This window comes from Nomascus leucogenys, chromosome 19, assembly GCF_006542625.1.
Source record: "Nomascus leucogenys isolate Asia chromosome 19, Asia_NLE_v1, whole genome shotgun sequence".
NCBI lineage: Eukaryota > Metazoa > Chordata > Mammalia > Primates > Hylobatidae > Nomascus > Nomascus leucogenys.
In genome coordinates, this window is record NC_044399.1 from 24,644,523 (window position 1) to 24,662,954 (window position 18,432).

Genomic DNA, 18,432 nt, shown 5'->3' on the forward strand with positions numbered 1-18,432 from the left:
AGACTTTGTCTCAAAAAAAAAAAAAAAAAAAATTAAAACTTGTATGCACCAAAGGACACAATCAAGATAGTAAAAAGATAACCCACAGAATAGGAGACAATATTTACCAATCATATATCTAATAAGGGTTCAATAACCAGAATACACAAATAATTCTTAAGACTTAACAACAAAAAAACAACCCAATTAAAAACGGGCAAAGAACTCTCATAGACATTTTCCCAAAAAAGATATACAAATGGCAAGAAGCACATGAAAAGATCCTTAACATTGCTAATCATTAAGGAAATACAAATCAAAACCACAAGAAGACACCACTGCACACCCACTAAGATGGCAGTTAAAAACATAGTCCCACACACAAAAGATGGCAAATGTTTGCAAGGATGTGTGGAAACCGGAACCATCATACATTGCTGGTGGAAATGTAAAATGGTGCAGCGCCTATGGAAAATAGTTTGGTGCTTCCTCAAAAAGTCCAACATATGGAATTATATGGCCCAGCAATTCCACTGGGTATATACCCAAAATAATTAACAACAGGTTCTCAAACAAATAGTTGTATACAATTGTTCATAGCAACATTATTCACAAGAGCTGAAAGGTAGAAACAACCCAAAAGGTCACATATTTATCGTCCCATTTATATGAGATATTCAATTAGGTAAACCCGTAGAGACAGGAAGTAGATTTGTGTTTGCCAGGTGAAGGGGGAGAGAGCAACGGGGAGGGACTGCTGAGTGGGTATAGGGTTTCCTTTTGGGGTGAGGAAAATGTTTTGGTTGCAGAACATTGTGAATGGATTAAATGCCACTGAATTGGGCACTTTAAAATGGCTAATTTTATGTTACGTGAATTTTACTTCAATTTTTTTAAAAGTTGTACTCTGAGTAACCCAGAGTCAATGGCACACAGGCATTTATGCTTTTACTGTGCCACAACCTCAAACCAAGCCTACTTGGAGGCTGGTGCAAAGCAAGTCACCCAGCAGGTGAGGGGGAGGGTGGCTCTCCTGCAGCAGGCCAGGGTCATGGGAATCCTGGAGACGTCCCTCCTTGTGACTCAGGCTGTGCAGCACCCTGTTCCCCCCCATCTTGCTCCCTTGCTCCCCTGCCCCTCACGAGATCTCACCTCCCTGGGTCTCCTCATTTCGCTCCAAGCTCCGGCTCTTGCTGAGACTCCCTTCCTCTGCCACCCTCCCGGGCCCTCAGGACACCCTCTGTCCACCTGCCTTACCCTCCTGGGGCCTGCACAGCCACCCGGCCTCCTCTACCCTAATGCCCCCACTTCAGAAAACCACACGGCCTGTAGATTGGGGCCTCTACACATACGTGCGTTAGGAATTTACCTGGGCTTTCAGGCAGCCTCCTCTCATGTCCTCCAAGTGGTCCTTACAAACCTTTCATTTTCCCCTAAACTCCCCTCCCAAATCAGCTTCTTCAGTCTCAAGATGCCTTTCCCTTCTTCTCCCACTCAGGAAATGGGATCTGTCCCAGGGGGCTTCTTCCACTTCCTGTGTCCATCTTCTTCCTCTCCAAAGGGTTCCCAGCCCTTCCGGAGCCTCCCTGGATCCATTCTTTCTGCCCCCTCCCCATCTCCACCCTTTGCCTTGCTTTGATTCCTTCCCTCAATCTAAACACAAGTTCAAGTCTCTTGCAGTGTAGAAATAAATTATATTAAACAAGAGAAAAACAAAAAAATTACATTCTCCTGCATAACTACAAAATGCCATTAGCTTGCCTGAGAAAATCAAGAGTCATTCCCTGATCTTATTTTAATATGTCATCCAAATCCAGATTTCCCTAATTGTCCCCCATTGTCTACATTGCTATCCTTTTTCAAATCAGAACTTAGTAAAGACTATTTCTCTGTTTTCTACGTCCCTTACCTCTCTTAGCAGCTTCCCAACCTCTCTCTCTGCCCCTCTTTTATTCATGACATTGACTTTTTGAAGAGGGCAGGTCAGTTGCTTTGTAGAATGCCCCCCATTCTGGATTTGTCTGGTTCTTTGCTGCAGTGTCACTTATCTGACTCTCCTGTCTCTTGTATTTCCTGCAAACTGGAATTAGGTCTGAAGGTTTGATTGGATGCAGGTAACTACTTTTGGCTATAATACTTAATGGGGGTTTTGGGTTGCTATACTGGGTATCACAGCAGGAGGCACAAATGTCTGTGTCCCACCTTTACAGACGCCAAGTGTGATCCTGGCCTAGGGTGTGCCAGCCACCCCTCTCCATTGTAAAATTACATTTTTATCTTTGCAGTTAGAATCTGTGGAAACCATGAAAATAACCCACTCCCCACCCACCTTGCCTCTCATGTTTTTATCTTTTGGTGGCATTTCTTCCTGGGATCGCACCCATTTCTCCCTGGGATCGCACCCATTTCCCCCTGGGGATCGCGCCCATTTCTCCCTAGGATTGCATCCATTTCCCCCTGGGATCGCGGCCATTTCTCCCTGGGATCGCACCCATTTCCTCCTGGGGATCGCGCCCATTTCTCCCTGGGATTGCATCAATTTCCCCCTGGGATCGCATCCATTTCCCCCTGGGATCGCGGCCATTTCTCCCTGGGATCGCACCCATTTCCTCCTGGGGATCATGCCCATTTCTCCCTGGGGATCACGCCCGTTTCTCCCTGGGGATCGCGCCCATTTCCCCCTGGGGATCGCGCCCATTTCCCCCTGGGGATCACGCCCATTTCTCCCTGGGATCGTGCCCATGTCCCCCGGGGATCGCACCCTTCTTCACACTCCCTTGGCTTCCTCAGGCCTGTCACTCCAACTCTTCCCACCAGACTTGCCCTGCTTAGTTTCTGTGGTAGGCTGAATGATGCCCCCATCCCACAGTTGCCTATGTCCTAATCCCTGGAACCTGTGAATGCCACCTTATATGACAAAAGGGACTTCGCAGATATGATCAAGTTAAGAATCTCGAGCTGGGGGAGATTATCCTGGATAATCCAGGTGGGCCTGATATAATCTCAAGGGTCATTATAAGAGGGACATAGGAGGATCAGAGTCGGACAGAAGGGGACGTGATGATGGAAGCAGAGGGACAGAGACAAAGAGATCTGAAGATGCCCTGCTGCTGGCTTTGAAGATGAAGAAGGGGGCACAAGCCAAAGGATGGAGGTGGCTTCTGGAAGCTGGAAAGTCTGAGGAAATGGATGCTCCCTAGAACCCCCAGAAGGAATAGGGCCATGCAGAACTATTGTAGACTTCTGAGCTCCAGAACTCAGATAATAAGCATGTGCTGTTTTAAGCCACTAAATTGTGGTAACTTGTTACAGCAGCCACAGGAAGCCAAGACAGTGTCCTTCAAATAATTCTCTTTTTCCTCATCCCCCTGAGTGTCTGTGGTCTCCAAGGCTCTGTGCTCTACCCTCTTCTCACTGGATATGCTGCCCCTGGACAATTTCATCAACTCTTGTGGTTTTAACTGTCATCTGTAGACTGGATATGCCCCAATTTTCAGCACTTTGGTTCAAAAATCAGCACTGCTGGAGACCAGCAGGCCGGAGGTGGGTTCTGTGAAGTCAGGTGAGGTCAGAACTGCAAGGGTAGTGGAACGGCCCAAGGCATGGGGCTCAGTCCCAGCAAGGGACAGGCTGTGAGCGCAGAGGCGGCCAGCTGGTGTTGCCCCAAGGTCTGTGCTTCCTGAGTGCAGTCCTTGGAGTCCAGCAAATGGGGCTGCCCGGGGCCAGCAGGGATGGCGTCCTGGGGCCAGCAAGGACTAGACTTTCCCAGGAGTCCTTAAAACCACAGCCAGTTTTGCAAAGAGTCTTGAAGGAGGGACTGTGTAATGTGGGTGAACAGGAGAGTATGTCATACATCTGGGGAATTACTATGCCTTGGCTGGTAGTCAGGAGGTTGGCAGGACATGATCAAGTTAAGATGGGATGGGCTGTGCCTCTGGCTACAGTGAAAACTGCTCCAGGGAATTGCTATAAACAAGGGCAGTGGGGAGAAAGGGACAGGCAACGGTAAGCTCAAAACCATGTGGTTGGCAAGATCTGCTTTCCAGCTAGGACTTGTCTTAAATTTGGGCAGTGTTTTTTGGTGCTGATTTTTCTACCCAGATTAAGTCTAGTGAAGCAAAGAAGCAGTTTTCCTTTCTCTCTGTGTAGGTAAATGCAGCAAAAAGGTCTTCAGTCCTTGAACTGTGAGAGAGTTGGGTTTTATGTATGCCCAGTATTTTTAACTATAGTTCTGTCACTGACAGCAGGAAGCTGGTTGGTTCAGAAGGCCACCTATAGAAGAGGGAATGGCTGTCTTCTGTTTGGAGAGACTTGGCCTGTGATAAGACCGGGGGAGAGCTGCTCCTGCAAGGCCAGTCTTTGGAGCTTTTGCTCTCTATTGACCCTTAGTAACCCTCAGTTTTCACATCATTTTGCCCCCTGGCTGCCTATACTACAGGGTGGGTGATCACTCCAGCAAGCTTGGCGCCCTTTGTTGTGTATAAAAAGCTGAAACTTTGATCTTGAAAGGATGGCCCTAGCAGTGCCCCTCGCCTTTGAGATGTCACATGTTAGAAATCTTCAGTTTGTTGCTATGGCGACTTTCCTCATCATTGCTATGTCTTAAAAACAAAAAAAACAAAAAAACAAAAACCAAATAACCAACCAAACAAAAAACCATGATCTTTCATGATCTCATGCATTAGAACTTGCATTTTAATAAAAGTCATCTGTAAAGTCTGAATTCACAATTGTAGGGGTGAAACAAGAAGTTCCCGCCGTATTACGCATTTAAAGAAATAGTGACCAGGCCGGGCACGGTGGCTCACGCCTGTAATCCCAGTACTTTGGGAGGCCGAGGCGGGCAGATCACAAGGTCAGGACATCGAGACCAGCCTGGCTAACATGGTGAAACCCCATCTGTACTAAAAATACAAAAAATTAGCCAGGCGTGGTGGCGGGCACCTGTAGTCCCAGCTACTCGGGAGGCTGAGGCAGGAGAATGGCGTAAACCTGGGAGGCGGAGCTTGCAGTGAGCCAAGATCGCGCCACTGCACTCCAGCCTGGGCCGACAGAGCGAGACTCCGTCTCAAAAAAAAAAAAAGAAAAAGAAATAGTGACCAGTCACACAGGTAAATGGGCCCAGTGGAAATTCATGGAGTATTGATGACAGGCCAAAAATGCACTGGGGGAGAAAATGAGGAGGCAGTGCCTAACTGTGACAGGTGAGGCAGGTAGAGTTCTGGTCATACCAAGCCTACAAGGCAGGTGCTTGGGTTACCCCTGTTTGAAAGACAGGGAAACTGAGGCACAGGGAGCTTTAAGTAAGCTGAGACAAGCTTGTCCCAGATCACCCTACTAATAATTAGGATTCAAATATGTGGTCTGGCTCCAAACCCCTTCTTGTAATCATAACACTACACTGCCCCTTTAAGAGGGAAAAGGCCTTACTCATTCTAAAACCTGAGATTCCCAACCTCATCTCAGCCAGACATTGGCACATTGCGAGGTGGACTTCCACAATAGGTGTGGTCCTTTGACCAGGGCCCCCGGGAAAAACCCCATCAGACCCTCTGAATCACTGTCACCAAAATTTCCAGCTTGGCCCCCTCGTGTCAACCCCTGGAAGATTCAGGAGCCACATAGGGTGGGCTCTGTAGGAGCTGCCCCATCAGGGACCCACGGCCAGCACACCCTGACCAGGTGACCTAGCTGGGCTGCTGTGACTGTGCTTTCATACTTCCAGCCTCAGGGAAGGGAAGCGCCTCCCCACAAGCTATCAAACCAAAGGATCCTAAGGAGGCTCGAGATCCTGGTACCAAAAAGGTGCTTATTTTATTAGATAGTCCTGTTGCACACACTTTCTCCACGGGGGATCGGGGACTGGCATTAAGTGCAGTCTCACTAGAATATCTAACAGAGCAAGAGTCCTGGCAGCCCGAGGGAATGGAATGGTCAACAGCCCGAGCCTCAAGTCTGCAACCTCCTAGGCAGTCCTGGGCCCCAGAGGGCAAACAGTGTGCTCCAGAAATGGAGCCATGCTACCCTTGGTTCAAGCCCGAACCACCCCAGTTCTCCCTTTCAGAGGAAGTGGCTGTCCATCCATCCAGCCTTGATGGACCTCCCTGACCAAGAACATGCTTCCCTAGCTTTTCCCAAGGCTCTGCGAGAGCTTTCTTCCCCCGACCCTGCCTCAGAACATTTCTATAGCTGTGGGACCAGTTTACCCTGGGCCAAGTACATGCGACCTGTAGATCCCCTGCCCCAGAATAGGGGGAGCGGGCACTTAAGGATGCAGATACCTGGCTGGGCGCAGTGGCTCACGCCTGTAATCCCAGCACTTTGGGAAACCAAGGTGGGTGGATCACTTGAGCCCAGGAATTCGAGACCAGCCTGGGCAACACTGAAACCCCATCTATACAAAATAAAAAATTAGCTGGACGTTGCGGCACATACCTGTAGTTCCAGCTACTCGGGAGGCAGAAGCGGGAGAATTGCCTGAGTCCAGGAAGTCAAGGGTGCAGTGAGCCGTGATCACGCCTCTGCACTCCAGCCTGGGCGACAGGAGTGAGATACTGTCTCAAAAAAAAAAAAAGAAAGAAAAGAAAAGAAAAGAAAATGCAGATACCTAAGCCCTACCCCTAGAGAGTCTGTTCAGTAGGATAGCAGTAGGCTGGAGTGGCTCAGAAATCTGTATTTTAAACAAGCTCCCTAGGTAGTTCTGATACACATTAAAATGTAAAGAGCTAAGATCATGGGACCCAGTGTGAGAATTCCCAAGCCTGAGGCTCAGCTCCACCTGTCACAAGCAGGTTGAGCTGAAATAATTCACTTGCTCCCTTTAAGCCTCAGTTTTTTCATCTCTGTAATGGGAGCAACACATGTTCTGCTAAACTCACTAGTTTGCTGAAAATTGTATCAGATAATGGATGTTGTGATCAGCTGGAAAATGATGCATCAATAGGTGTCTCCATCTTAATCCCTGGAACCTCTGCATGTTACCTTATATGGAAACAGGGTCTTGGCAGCTGTGATTAACTTAAGGACTCATTTAATTTGAGATTGGGAGATTATCTTGGATTTTCCAGGTGGGTCTAAATGCAATCACAAGCATTTCATTAGAGATAAGCAGAGGGAGATTTGATACACAGAGGAGAAGATGATGTCAAGACTGAGGCAGAGACAACACAGAGACAGCTAACACTGATGTGTTAAGCAGCGAGTACCACAGAAATATTTACTGTTGTTATTACTCAGACTGTAGGTGTTAACTGGGCCTGGCCTCACCATTCCTGATGAAAATTCCTATGTCTATGAATAGCCTCTTCTGGAACTCGGGCTTTGTGATGTCTTTTGGATATTTTGAAGGCTTCCAACAGAACAAGGCATGGGTTAAACGAAAGCAAATAAGCTTTACTACAACCATATCTGAAATGTGTTTTTCTAATCAAGTGGGATGGGAAAGAACCGTGAGTGGAGTCCCAGGCATGTTAAGAATGGCGTGCTGTTTTTTAAGTGGTGAGTGGGATGTATTTGTACATTGCCCCAGCAAACACTGCTGTTCAATGATTGTGTGGTGCTGAATCCTGTAGGGTCATAAAAAGTCTAAGCCTCTTAGAATAAGAACCTTACTAATAATATGCCTTGAGTTCACACAGTTCCTGATACTCCAGGAGCTCAGGGAGCTTTTCTGAATCTACTCTACTTTATTCATGTTCCTAGGAGGTGATAGATACATTTTAAAGAAAAGGAGACAGGCCAGGTGCGGTGGCTCATGCCTGTAATCCCAGCACTTTGGGAGGCCAAGGCAGCTAGATTGCTTGAGACCAGGAATTTGAGACCAGCCTGGTCAACATGGCAAAACCCTGTCTCTACTAAAAATACAAAAAGTATCCAGGTGTGGTGGCGGGCACCTGTAATCCTAGCTTTTTGGGAGGCTGAGGCAAGAGAATTGCTTGAACCCAGGAGGTGGAGGTTGTAGTGAGCCAAGATCATGCCACTGCATTCCAGCCTGGCGACAGAGCAAGACTGCGTCTCAAAAACAACAACAACAACAACAACAACAAAAAAACAAAAACCCTGTAAGAATCATATTAAATATTTAGTAATTTAACTTCATTTAGTTCATGACTGTTGCTTCTCTGCAGGACTCAGTTGAAATTAAGTCCCTTTTTAGAACTGCAAATGTGCAACACCCTGGTGCAGGAGGAATCCAGCTGCCCAGGATGCCGATCAAGACCTACTGAACTGAAATGGCAAACTTTAAAAATGGACTTCAATTTTTGTTATTGTTGTTTTTGTTTGTTTTTGTTTTTGTTTGAGATGGAGTCTCGCTCTATCGCCCAGGCTGGAGTGCGGTGGTGTGATCTCGGCTCACTACAACCTCCACCTCCCGGGTTCAAGCGATTCTCTTGCCTCAGCCTCCCAAAGTAGCTGGGATTACAGGTGCCTGCCACCAAGTCTGGCTAATTTTGCATTTTTAGTTGAGACAGGGTTTCACCATGTTGGCCAGGCTGGTCTCGAACTCCTGACCTCAAATGATCCACCCGCCTCGGCCTCCCAAAGTGCTGGGATTACAGGCATGAGCCACTGCACCTGGCCAAACTCCAGTTTCTAACAATAAAGTGTAATTACATTTTAAAGTCAAATTTCAGATTTGTTCTTGTGTCCTCGAATTCATTGAAGGTGGTGCTGCTGCTTCGTTGCTGGCTTTCACTTAGGTTCTGTATTATTCCTAACAGCCTCCCCGCCCCCGTGTGTTTGTGCAGCTCCGGATGGAGGGGTGAGGGCAGGTGCTTCCGTGAGCCCCTTCATGTTCCCTTCTCTTCTGTCCTCTGCTCCCGCAGCGGAGGAGGCCTGAGAAGGGCCATGGTTTCCAATCTTATTGTGCAACAGGAGAGGCAAGCGGGATTGGGAATTCATCTCCCCAGTGTGCTCTGCAAGGCCGGCCAAGCTGGCTCCAGGATGCGTAGTTCCCATGGCTTGACCTTGGCAGGGGGGTCTGGGGATGCCCAGCAGTGAGGAGCATGGTGGGTCACCTCTGTCGTGTGTTTCTCTCCTTCCTCCCTGATAGTTTGTGAAGTTTGCCAACATCGAGGAGGACACCCCGTCCTATCACCGGAGCTATGACTTCTTTGTGTCCCGATTCAGTGAAATGTGCCACTCGAGCCACGATGACTTAGAAATCAAGACCAAGTGAGTAGGGGAAGGCAAGGGTGGTTGGTTCAGCTTATAGCAGAAGCAACGGTGGGTCCTGTAGATAACTTCCAACCTGCCATTGCGTGTCTACTTTTGTTAGTATCTGTGTCTGCTCTGATGTTGCCGGGCAGGTGGGCAGCACCCAGCTCCCTACATGTGGTTTCTGTTTTTTTTTTGTTTTGTTTTTTGTTTTTTTTTGAGACCGAGTTTCACTCTGTTGCCCAGGCTGGAGTACAGTGGCGCGATCTTGGCTAACTGCAACCTCCGCCTCCCGGGTTCAAGTGATTCTCATGCCTCGGCCTCCCAAGTAGCTGAAATTACAGACGTGCACCACCACGCCCAGCTAATATTTGTATTTTTAGCAGAGATGGGGTTTTACCATGTTGGCCAGGCTCATCTCAAACTCCTGACCTCAGGTGATCTGCCCACATCGGCCTCCCAAAGTGCTAGGATTACAGGCGGGAGCCACTACACCCGGCCCCCACATGTGGTTTCCAAAGGAAAAACTGCTTGGGCCGGACAAAGGGACTCAATGTAAGATAACAGTCCTTTGAGCCCAAATTTGAGAGCCAGTGACAGAATACACATGTGTACACACACACAGGCCTCCATACACTCTTTTGTTCAGAATTATATGCATTTATACTCCAGAAACACACCCACTCACCATTAACCATTCAAAATCTACACCTACCAATAAAGAGCCAAAGTTCACACTTTGGCTGATCCCAGCTGCCTCTCCACTCCATCTCCTTGGCCCTCCTGCTCGCTCATTCCTCTCCAGCACACCACAGACACTGCCTCAGGGCCTTTGCACAGTCTGTGCTTGTGCCGGGAATGCTTCCTCCAGGGATCTGCCCATCTCACTGCATCGCCTCTGTCAAACCTTTGCTCAAATGTCCCCTTGTCAGTGAAGCTGCCCTGCACACCCCCACATGCCCACTCCCTTCTCCCTCACTCTGCCGGGGTTTCTTTCCCCTTTTAACATGTTTCATACATTACTTTCTGTGTTTCTTGTTCACCACCTGTCTCTTCCCACTGGGATGTAAGCTCTGTGAGGGTAGGGTCCGTCGTTTTACTCACGGATGCATCCCAAGCACTAACACTGCCTGGAGAGCAGTGGCACTTGATAAATTCTTGTTGAGTGAATAACAGAATGAATGAACACTCTCAGACAGGCATCTTGCCTCACGGGATACGCTTTTACATACACGTACTCCAATTTATAAAAACACTTAGCTCACAGAAGCATACTTGGACATAGAAGCAAAATCTCTCAAGTACAATCACAGAGAAATTGACCAGTTGCAGTGGCTCATGTCTGTAATTTCAGTACTTTGGGAGGCTGAGGCAGGAGGATCACTTGAACCCAGGAGTTTGAGGCCAGCCTGGGCAACATAATGAGACCCTGCCTCTACAAAAAATAAAATTAGCTGGGCATGACTGCATGTGCCTGTATTCCCAGCTACTTAGGAGGCAGAGGTGGGAGGATCACTTGAGCCTGGGAGGTTGAGGCTGCAGTGAACCATGATCACACCCCTGCACTCCAGCCTGGGTGACAGAGTGAGACCCTGTCTCTAAAAAAAACAAAAAATTAATCACAAAGAAATTAAAATGAATATATGCTTCCAAGGCAGTAGACTGACTCCTAGGCAGGGCCCGGTGCCACTGCGTGGCATTGTCTGGGTTCCCCCAGTCCCCGAGACTCTCATAAGCCAGGTGTGGACTCTGCAGCTGCCCTGCCCAAGTGCCTCTGGTGAGGCCAGAGTGCTGTATGGGAGGAAGGAGCCCCTCATCCTCTCCCAGAATTAGCTTCCTGAGTCACCACCGTTGCAAAATGGCTATGAAGAGCCAGAGGGGCTGGAGCTGTGGGGGCGCATCCAGAAGCAGGTGTTAGGGGAGGTATAGGACCATGGCCACGTATGTCTGTAACACGTGCTGCCCACGCAGGCCCTGCCAAGCTGTCCCAGGGTGGTGAGGGAGTGGATGGGCCACTCATGCCACTGCACACACACACGTGCACACACGCACACATGCACACACACACATGCACACACACCACACATGCACACACACACATGTGCACATACACATGATCCGTAGTGTGTGATGTGGTCAGCACTGTGTTCCAGCAGCATCAGGAGTTTCCTGAACATCAGGAGGAAGGCTGCTGAGGTTGGCTTCCAGCCACCAGCAGTGCCATTACACCCACAGGCTGACGCTGGTCACCCATGACAGGAAGGCCTACGGGTGAGAGAGGGAGGAGGAGGGATCTTCTGGTGTCAGTTTTCTTCCTTCCTCCCCTTCTTGCCTTTCTCTTCTGTCTCCTCCCTGTGCCCCTTTTTCCCTGAGATCTCTCCTCTTGTTCATTCTCAGCCTTTTTAGACTCAGCTGACCCAGTGGCAGCTGTGCTGGGCTGTCCACACACACAGCATCATTTTGCTCTAGGAACCCAGATGCTGCCTCTGAATGCCATTGACTGCCCTTTCCAGTAACACCCTTGGGTCCAGCAGTGGGCCTGTGCATGCAAATGTGTGTGTGTGTGTGTGTGTGTGTGTGTGTGTGTGTGTGTATGTGATTCCTCAGGGTCAGTGGATCAGTATTATCTGATCTTTCCTTGGATTCAGAGACTTCGTGGGGCCCTTGGTCATGGGTGGATCTCCACTGTGCCCATTAAGAGGAACAGTAGGGCCGGGTGCGGTGGCTCATGCCTGTAATCCCAGCACTTTGGGAGGCCGAGAGGGGTGGATCACAAGGTCAGGAGATCGAGATCGAGACCATCCTGGCTAACACGGTGAAACCCCTATTTAGTTTCTACTAAAAATACAGAAAAACATTAACCGGGCATGGTGGCAGCCACCTGTAATCCCAGCTACTTGGGAGGCTGAGGCAGGAGAATCGTGTAAACTCAGAGGTGGAGCTTGCAGTGAGCCAAGATAGCGTCACTGCACTCCAGCCTGGGCAACACAGCGAGACTCTGTCTCAAAAAAAAAAAAAAAAAAAAAAAAAAGCAGTAAGGGCCAGATGTGGTGGCTCACACCTATATTACCAGCACTTTGGGAGGCTGAGGCAAGCGGATTACTTGAGGTCAGGAGTTCAAGACCAGCCTGGTCAACATGGCAAAACCCCATCTCTATTAAAAACGCAAAAAATTAGCCAGGCATGGTAGCGCACAACTGTAGTCCCAGCTACTCAGGTGGCTGAGGTACAAGAATCGCTTGAACCTGGGAGGTGGAAGTTGCAGTGAGCTAAGATTGTGCCACTGCACTCTGGCCTGGGCGACAGAGCGAGACTCCATCTCGAAAAATAAATAAATAAATAAATAAATAAATAAATAAATAGGAAGAGTAAGAAGTTTCCTTCTCCCCCAGGCCTGATCTTTCCGAACTTCTTTTGAAAGGCAAGGTCAGCTCTGGGTGTCACAGAATGAATCGTGTGCATTTGTGGAAGGGATTCTGGGGAGACTGAAGGAGTGCAAGGTAGTTAGGAAAAGAAGAAAAATTAATTCACGTGTACACATAAGGGAGCCCTGGGTAGAAGTTTTTCTGTCAACCAGGCCTTGTTTCCTGCCAGCCAAGCCCACTTGGACGGGACAAATGAGTCCAGCATGCTGGGGATATGTGTCACTTGTCCCTTGGTTGGGGAGTGCCTTTTTAACTGGAACCGAGAAGAGTCAGCGGGACAGTATTCTTGATCGTTCATTCCCAAGTCCGGACAGCTGCCAGCTCAGGGTCTTGAACGTGGTCAGGGTCAGGTCAGCGTGGCCAGGTGCTTCCAGGGAATCCTTGCCCATTGCCAGTGGCCCTTAAAGTTTCTGGGCCAGGGTATCCTGTTGCTTGTAGGCTCCTGCCACCTCTAGTCACAGTTCCTCGGTAAGGCCCAGGGTAGCACCCTGGCAACCCCAGTTAAAACCAAAGTTAAGGCCGGGCGTGGTGGCTCATACCTGTAATCCCAGCACTTTGGGAGGCCGAGACGGGCGGATCACAAGGTCAGGAGATCGAGACCATCCTGGCTAACATGGTGAAACTCTATCTCTACGAAAAATACAAAAAATTAGCCAGGCATGGTGGCGGGCGCCTGTAGTCCCAACTACTTGGGAGGCTGAGGCAGGAGAATGGCGTGAACCTGGGAGGCGGAGATTGCAGTGAGCTGAGATCGCGCCACTGCACTCCAGCCTGGGCGACAGAGCAAGACTCCATCTAAAAAAAAAACGAAGTTAAAAGTGCAACTGGCAACTCAACCTTGAGAAAAACTGCTCATCTCCAATAATCACAAAAGGATGTGAATTGAAATAGCTACAAAATGTGAGGATTTTTTGGAGTCATAAAATTAGAACAGATGTTTAAAATGAGATCCTCAATACTGCCTCAGGCACTGTGAGAGTGGCATTCTCCTGTGGCTTGCGCATGGGCAGGGGGTGGGGGCAGTTATTTTGGCAAATTAGGAGCCTTTCATTTCTTTTTTTGAGACAGAGTCTCACTCTTTCATCCAGGCTGGAGTACAGTGGCATGATCTCACGTGATCTCAGCTCACTGCAACCTTTGCCTCCCAGGCTCAATCAGTACTTCCACCCCAGCCTCCTGAGTATCTGTGACTACAGGTGCACACTACCATACCTGGCTAATTTCTTTCTTTTTTTTTTTTTTTTTTTTTTGAGACAGGGTCTTACTCTGTCGCCTAGGCAGGAGTGCAGTGGCATGATCTCTGCTTACTATAACCTCCACCTCCTGGGTTCATGCAATTCCTTCACCTCAACCTCCCGAGTAGCTGGGATTACAGGCACCTGCTACCATGCCCGGCTAATTTTTGTATTTTTAGTAGAGACGGGGTTTCACCATGTTGACCAGGCTGGTCTCAAACTCCTGACCTCAGGTGATCCACCTGCCTCAGCCTCCCAAAGTGCTGGATTACAGGCATGAGCCACTGTGCCCGGCCTAATGTTTTAATTTTTCGTAGAGACGAGATTTTGCCATGTTGCCCAGACTGGTCTCGAACTCCTGAGCTCAAGCTATATACTGGCCTTGCCTCCCAAAGTGCTGGGGTTACAGGTGTGAGCCACTGTGTCTAGCTGCCTTTTATTTCTTACCTTTTGACTCAGTGATTCCACTCATGGCAATGACTTGAAACATAGTAAAATATTTCATACAATGATGCCCATCATAGCATTATTATAAAAGTGAAACATTTGACCAGGCACAGTGGCTCACGCCTGTAATCCCAGCATTTTGGGAGGCTAAGGCAGGCGGATCACGAGGTCAGGAGCTCGAGACCAGCCTGACCAACATGGTGAAACCCTGTCTCTACTAAAAATACAAAAATTAGCCGGGCATGGTGGCACGTGCCTGTAATCCCAGCTACTCAGGAGGCTGAGGCAAAAGAATGGCTTGAATCCGAGAGGCAGAGGTTGTAGTAAGCCAAGATCGCACCACTGCACTCCAGCCTGGGCGACAGAGCCAGACTCCACCTCAAAAAAAAAAAAGCAAAACGTTTGGAAACAACTGAAATGACTAATAGTCACTAGTTTAGAAAAGTCTTACGACAGTGTATCAGGCAACCATTCAACATGTTTATGAAGAGTTAATGACATAGGAAAATGCATAGAATGTATGTGAAAAAAGCCAATACAAATCAAATATGCAACAGGTTCTTAATTCTGTTATATATTATGCACAGAAGAAAGGAATTACATCAAAATGCCAATAACAGTTACCTTTGATAACAAAGATAACAGTGGTAGTGGTGGTGGTAGTGGTAAATCTTCTCTATACTTTTCTATGATTAGTATGTATTATTTTATAACCAGAAAAAAGGTTTTATAAAAAAGAAAGAAAGAAACTTCAGGCTGAAATAAATGGCTAGTAAAGAGGGCCCCCTCCCACAGGGCTGTGCTGACCCTGAGTTCACATAGCAGGGACTGGGGGTGTACAAAAGGGGCTCCTGCTGTGCGGTTACTCAGTTTCCCCTCGGTTAAGCCTAGCTCCAAGCCAAAACCCCTTTGTGCCCAGAGAGCCTGCAGCTCTGTGCCTCTCCCTCTGGATCCGCCTCCCCCTGCCCCCGCAAGTTGCTCACGGCCTTGGATTCTGCTTCATCAGTTCTTGGCAGCATTTTGAGCTCTTACATCTTGGGCCCAAGCTGGAACAACCCCAGCTAAGTACTAAAGACGGGGAGCTGGAACACCCAGCACCCTAGGGCTGGAGCCCAGATGGTACCAGGGCAAGGGCAGCCTGGGAGTCTCCAAGATGATTCAAAAGACATGGCTTCCTGGGCTCATGTCTGCCAGCACCAGGAGGTCCCATGAGAGTAGCAGCTGGTCTCCATTCTGCCTTCCGATGGACAAATGTATCCTTGACCCTTAAGCTGTACTCCTCTCTTAGCCACCGAAGCTGGACTTCTCAGGGCTAGAGGACTTCCGAGTCCCACTTCACCCTTTTCCTTACAGAATTCGAATGTCAGGCATCAAAGGCCTGCAAGGGGTGGTGAGGAAGACGGTGAATGATGAACTGCAGGCCAATATCTGGGACCCACAGCACATGGACAAGATCGTCCCATCGCTGCTTTTCAATCTACAGCATGTAGAGGAGGCAGAGAGGTAAGCAGGCTGGGGTGGGGCAGGACAGTGGATATAATCAGCCCTCCAAGGGCTGCTTGGGAACCACATGGTTTGGGTTGGTCAGTAAAACTCAGCTACAAGGCCAGGGACATGACTTTGTGGCTTGTTCTGCAGTGAGTCCAAAGCTGGCTCCCTAGGAGCCATGGGTCTGGCTTTGTGCCAGCCCACAGTGTCCTTAACATCTGCGTTACCGAAGGAGGACAGTGTTGGTGCTGGGCTCCCTGGTGGGTAAGTCTGTTGGTAATAACACACAGAACCAAGAGACTGGTTACCTTTGTCTCCCTGGAAGCAGGGCCAAGGAGGCTTTAAGATGCCTTTTGTGGGCCGGGCGCGGTAGCTCACGCCTGTAATCCCAACACTTTGGGAGGCCGAGGTGGGCAGATCACGAGGTCAGGAGATCGAGACCATCCTGGCTAACACGGTGAAACCGCGTCTCTACTAAAAAAGAAATACAAAAAAATTAGCTGGACGTGGTGGCGAGCGCCTGTAGTCCCAGCTACTCCGGAGGCTGAGGCAGGAGAACGGGAGCCCGGGAGGCGGAACTTGCAGTGAGCCGAGATCGCGCCGCTGCACTTTCAGCCTGGGCGACAGAGCGAGACTCCGTCTCAAAAAAAAAGATGCCTTTCGTGGCTCCAATCACTGCGGACTTTCCATCTGGACCTTCCTTCCTCTGTTGCTTCCTGATGCTATTTCAGGCCCTGAAAACGTGCATGCTTGACCAGCCCGCCGCCACTCAGCAAGAGCTTGCAGATACTGGGTTTTAATCCTGGATCCCCTAAGCATGGGATTCATTCCTGGCCCTGCCCCCTCATTTCTCCCCTCGGTGAAATGGAATGGGGAGAAAGGTCCATGCTGCTGTCCCATCTGGGCTATCTGTGCACCAGGCTGGTTAGGTCGGTTGAGCCCAGGCTACCAGAGCTGGACTCGGGTCGACGGGGGCGGGGGCGGGGGCGGGGGGCGGGGGCGGGGACGGGGGGATGGGGTGGGGTGGGGTTCGTATGCCCTCTGATGGCTATTTCTGGAATAGCATCTCACTGACAAGCTGCTGTGGTCTCTGGGCTGGGAGTCCTCGGGCTCCTGTTCTGTCCAGATGTGGGCCCACTCTCTGTGACTTGAGTATCATTGACTCTTGCCTGAGCCAACCACTGTGCCTTTCCTTTTCCCTCCCTCTCTTTCCTCTCCTTTCTTCCACTTCTGTTTTGTTTTTTTGCCTCCCTTTCCTATCTTCATCTCCCATCTCCTTTTCCTTCTGAAGTCTTAGGTGCATCAAAACACACATGTTCTACACCTCACCTGGCCCATGGGGCTCAGAGCATCCTTCCCACAGTGGCATATCTGGAAATCTTTAAGGATTTCCAGAAAAAGAACTTTATCTTTTCTTCTCCAGTCTTCCCCCACTTCCCCCAGTGGGGGCTTCTTTACCCCCATTTAATTTCTGACAACTGTGATGCCTCCCCTATTGCCTAGTGCAACCCATGTCAAATTCCTGCTTGTCTTGTGTGGATGAAACACGGAAAGCCAGGATTGCACAGAGCCTGACCCCAGCCTGCATGCCGCCCTCTACCCATGTGCCTCTGTCTCCCCAGTCGGTCTCCCTCACCCCTCCAAGCACCCGAGAAGGAGAAAGAGAGCCCCGCGGAGCTGGCTGAGAGGTGCCTTCGGGAGCTGCTGGGCCGGGCTGCCTTTGGCAACATCAAAAACGCCATCAAGCCTGTTCTCATGTGAGTGCCCCCACCAACTGCCTTGGCCCCAGCCTTCAGCCTGGATGTGTTTCAGGTCCCTGGCGTCTCCTGGCTGGCTGTGGGAAAGGGGATATTACAGTTGTGGTGCTGCCGCCAAGTCGATCCCTTCCCTGTGACTGTGTTCCCTGAATTGTGACAGCAAAAGCTGCCACGGGGTGGCCAAGTGATGCCAGTAGGAAGGCACCCAACGCTAAGCAAAGGTGCCCAGCTTCACCGCACACGTCCACAACTGCAGAGCGCTGTCCTTGGCCTCTCTCCAGCGGTGGACTGGGACTACCCCAAGGCCCTTCAGGCTTCACTTCCTCACCCGGGAACTGTGCGAGGGGCTCTGAGGAGGCGTCCCTCTGCCTCCAAGCTAATCTCTTCTCCCTAACACTGCCGGGAGTTTCATAGTTGTTCCCCCATGTTTTCTCCCTCACAGCCATCTGGATAACCATTCTCTTTGGGAACCCAAGGTGTTTGCCATCCGTTGCTTTAAAATCATCATGTACTCAATTCAGGTATGGTGGCTCCCCTGGGCCAGCCGGATCCCAGGACAAAGGCCCCTCTGGGAGCCAGACAGGTGCTAAATTAGAAAGCCAGAAGTCCCCTGTGACTCCTCCGAAGCCCCCAGTTGCCAAACCAGTGCTGCTTAAGCTAGCTGTGGAGAAGGGTCGGCTGATTTTATTTCCAGTACATCACAGACCAATACTTTTATAAAATACGATTAAAACAAATAATTTCTAGAAAAATTAAATGAAAAACTCATGCAAAATGCAAGCCTACAGATCACACCCTTGGCTGCTACAGCACTGACAAATTATTTACTAAACACTGACTCTCCATCCCATCCTTATCTCAGTGTAAACCAGTATCAGACCCATCTTGAATGGGCACCAGCCCAGGGGCCCCACTTTAGGCAGCACTGGACTAAGCCATGTGGCC

The 18,432-nt window shown here is 49.4% G+C and overlaps 1 protein-coding gene across 5 annotated transcripts in view; it reads left to right on the top strand.

The window, feature by feature from the left end:
• Positions 1-18,432, top strand: part of EFR3B (EFR3 homolog B) — a 113,399-nt gene that overhangs the window by 67,336 nt on the left and 27,631 nt on the right. For all 5 annotated transcript variants that reach the window (XM_030799324.1, XM_030799325.1, XM_030799329.1 and 2 more), the window contains 4 exons: positions 9,032-9,153; positions 15,596-15,745; positions 17,353-17,487; positions 17,930-18,008. In XM_030799324.1, the coding sequence (XP_030655184.1) occupies positions 9,032-9,153; positions 15,596-15,745; positions 17,353-17,487; positions 17,930-18,008 (486 nt within the window). The remainder of the gene's footprint in view (positions 1-9,031; positions 9,154-15,595; positions 15,746-17,352; positions 17,488-17,929; positions 18,009-18,432) is intronic.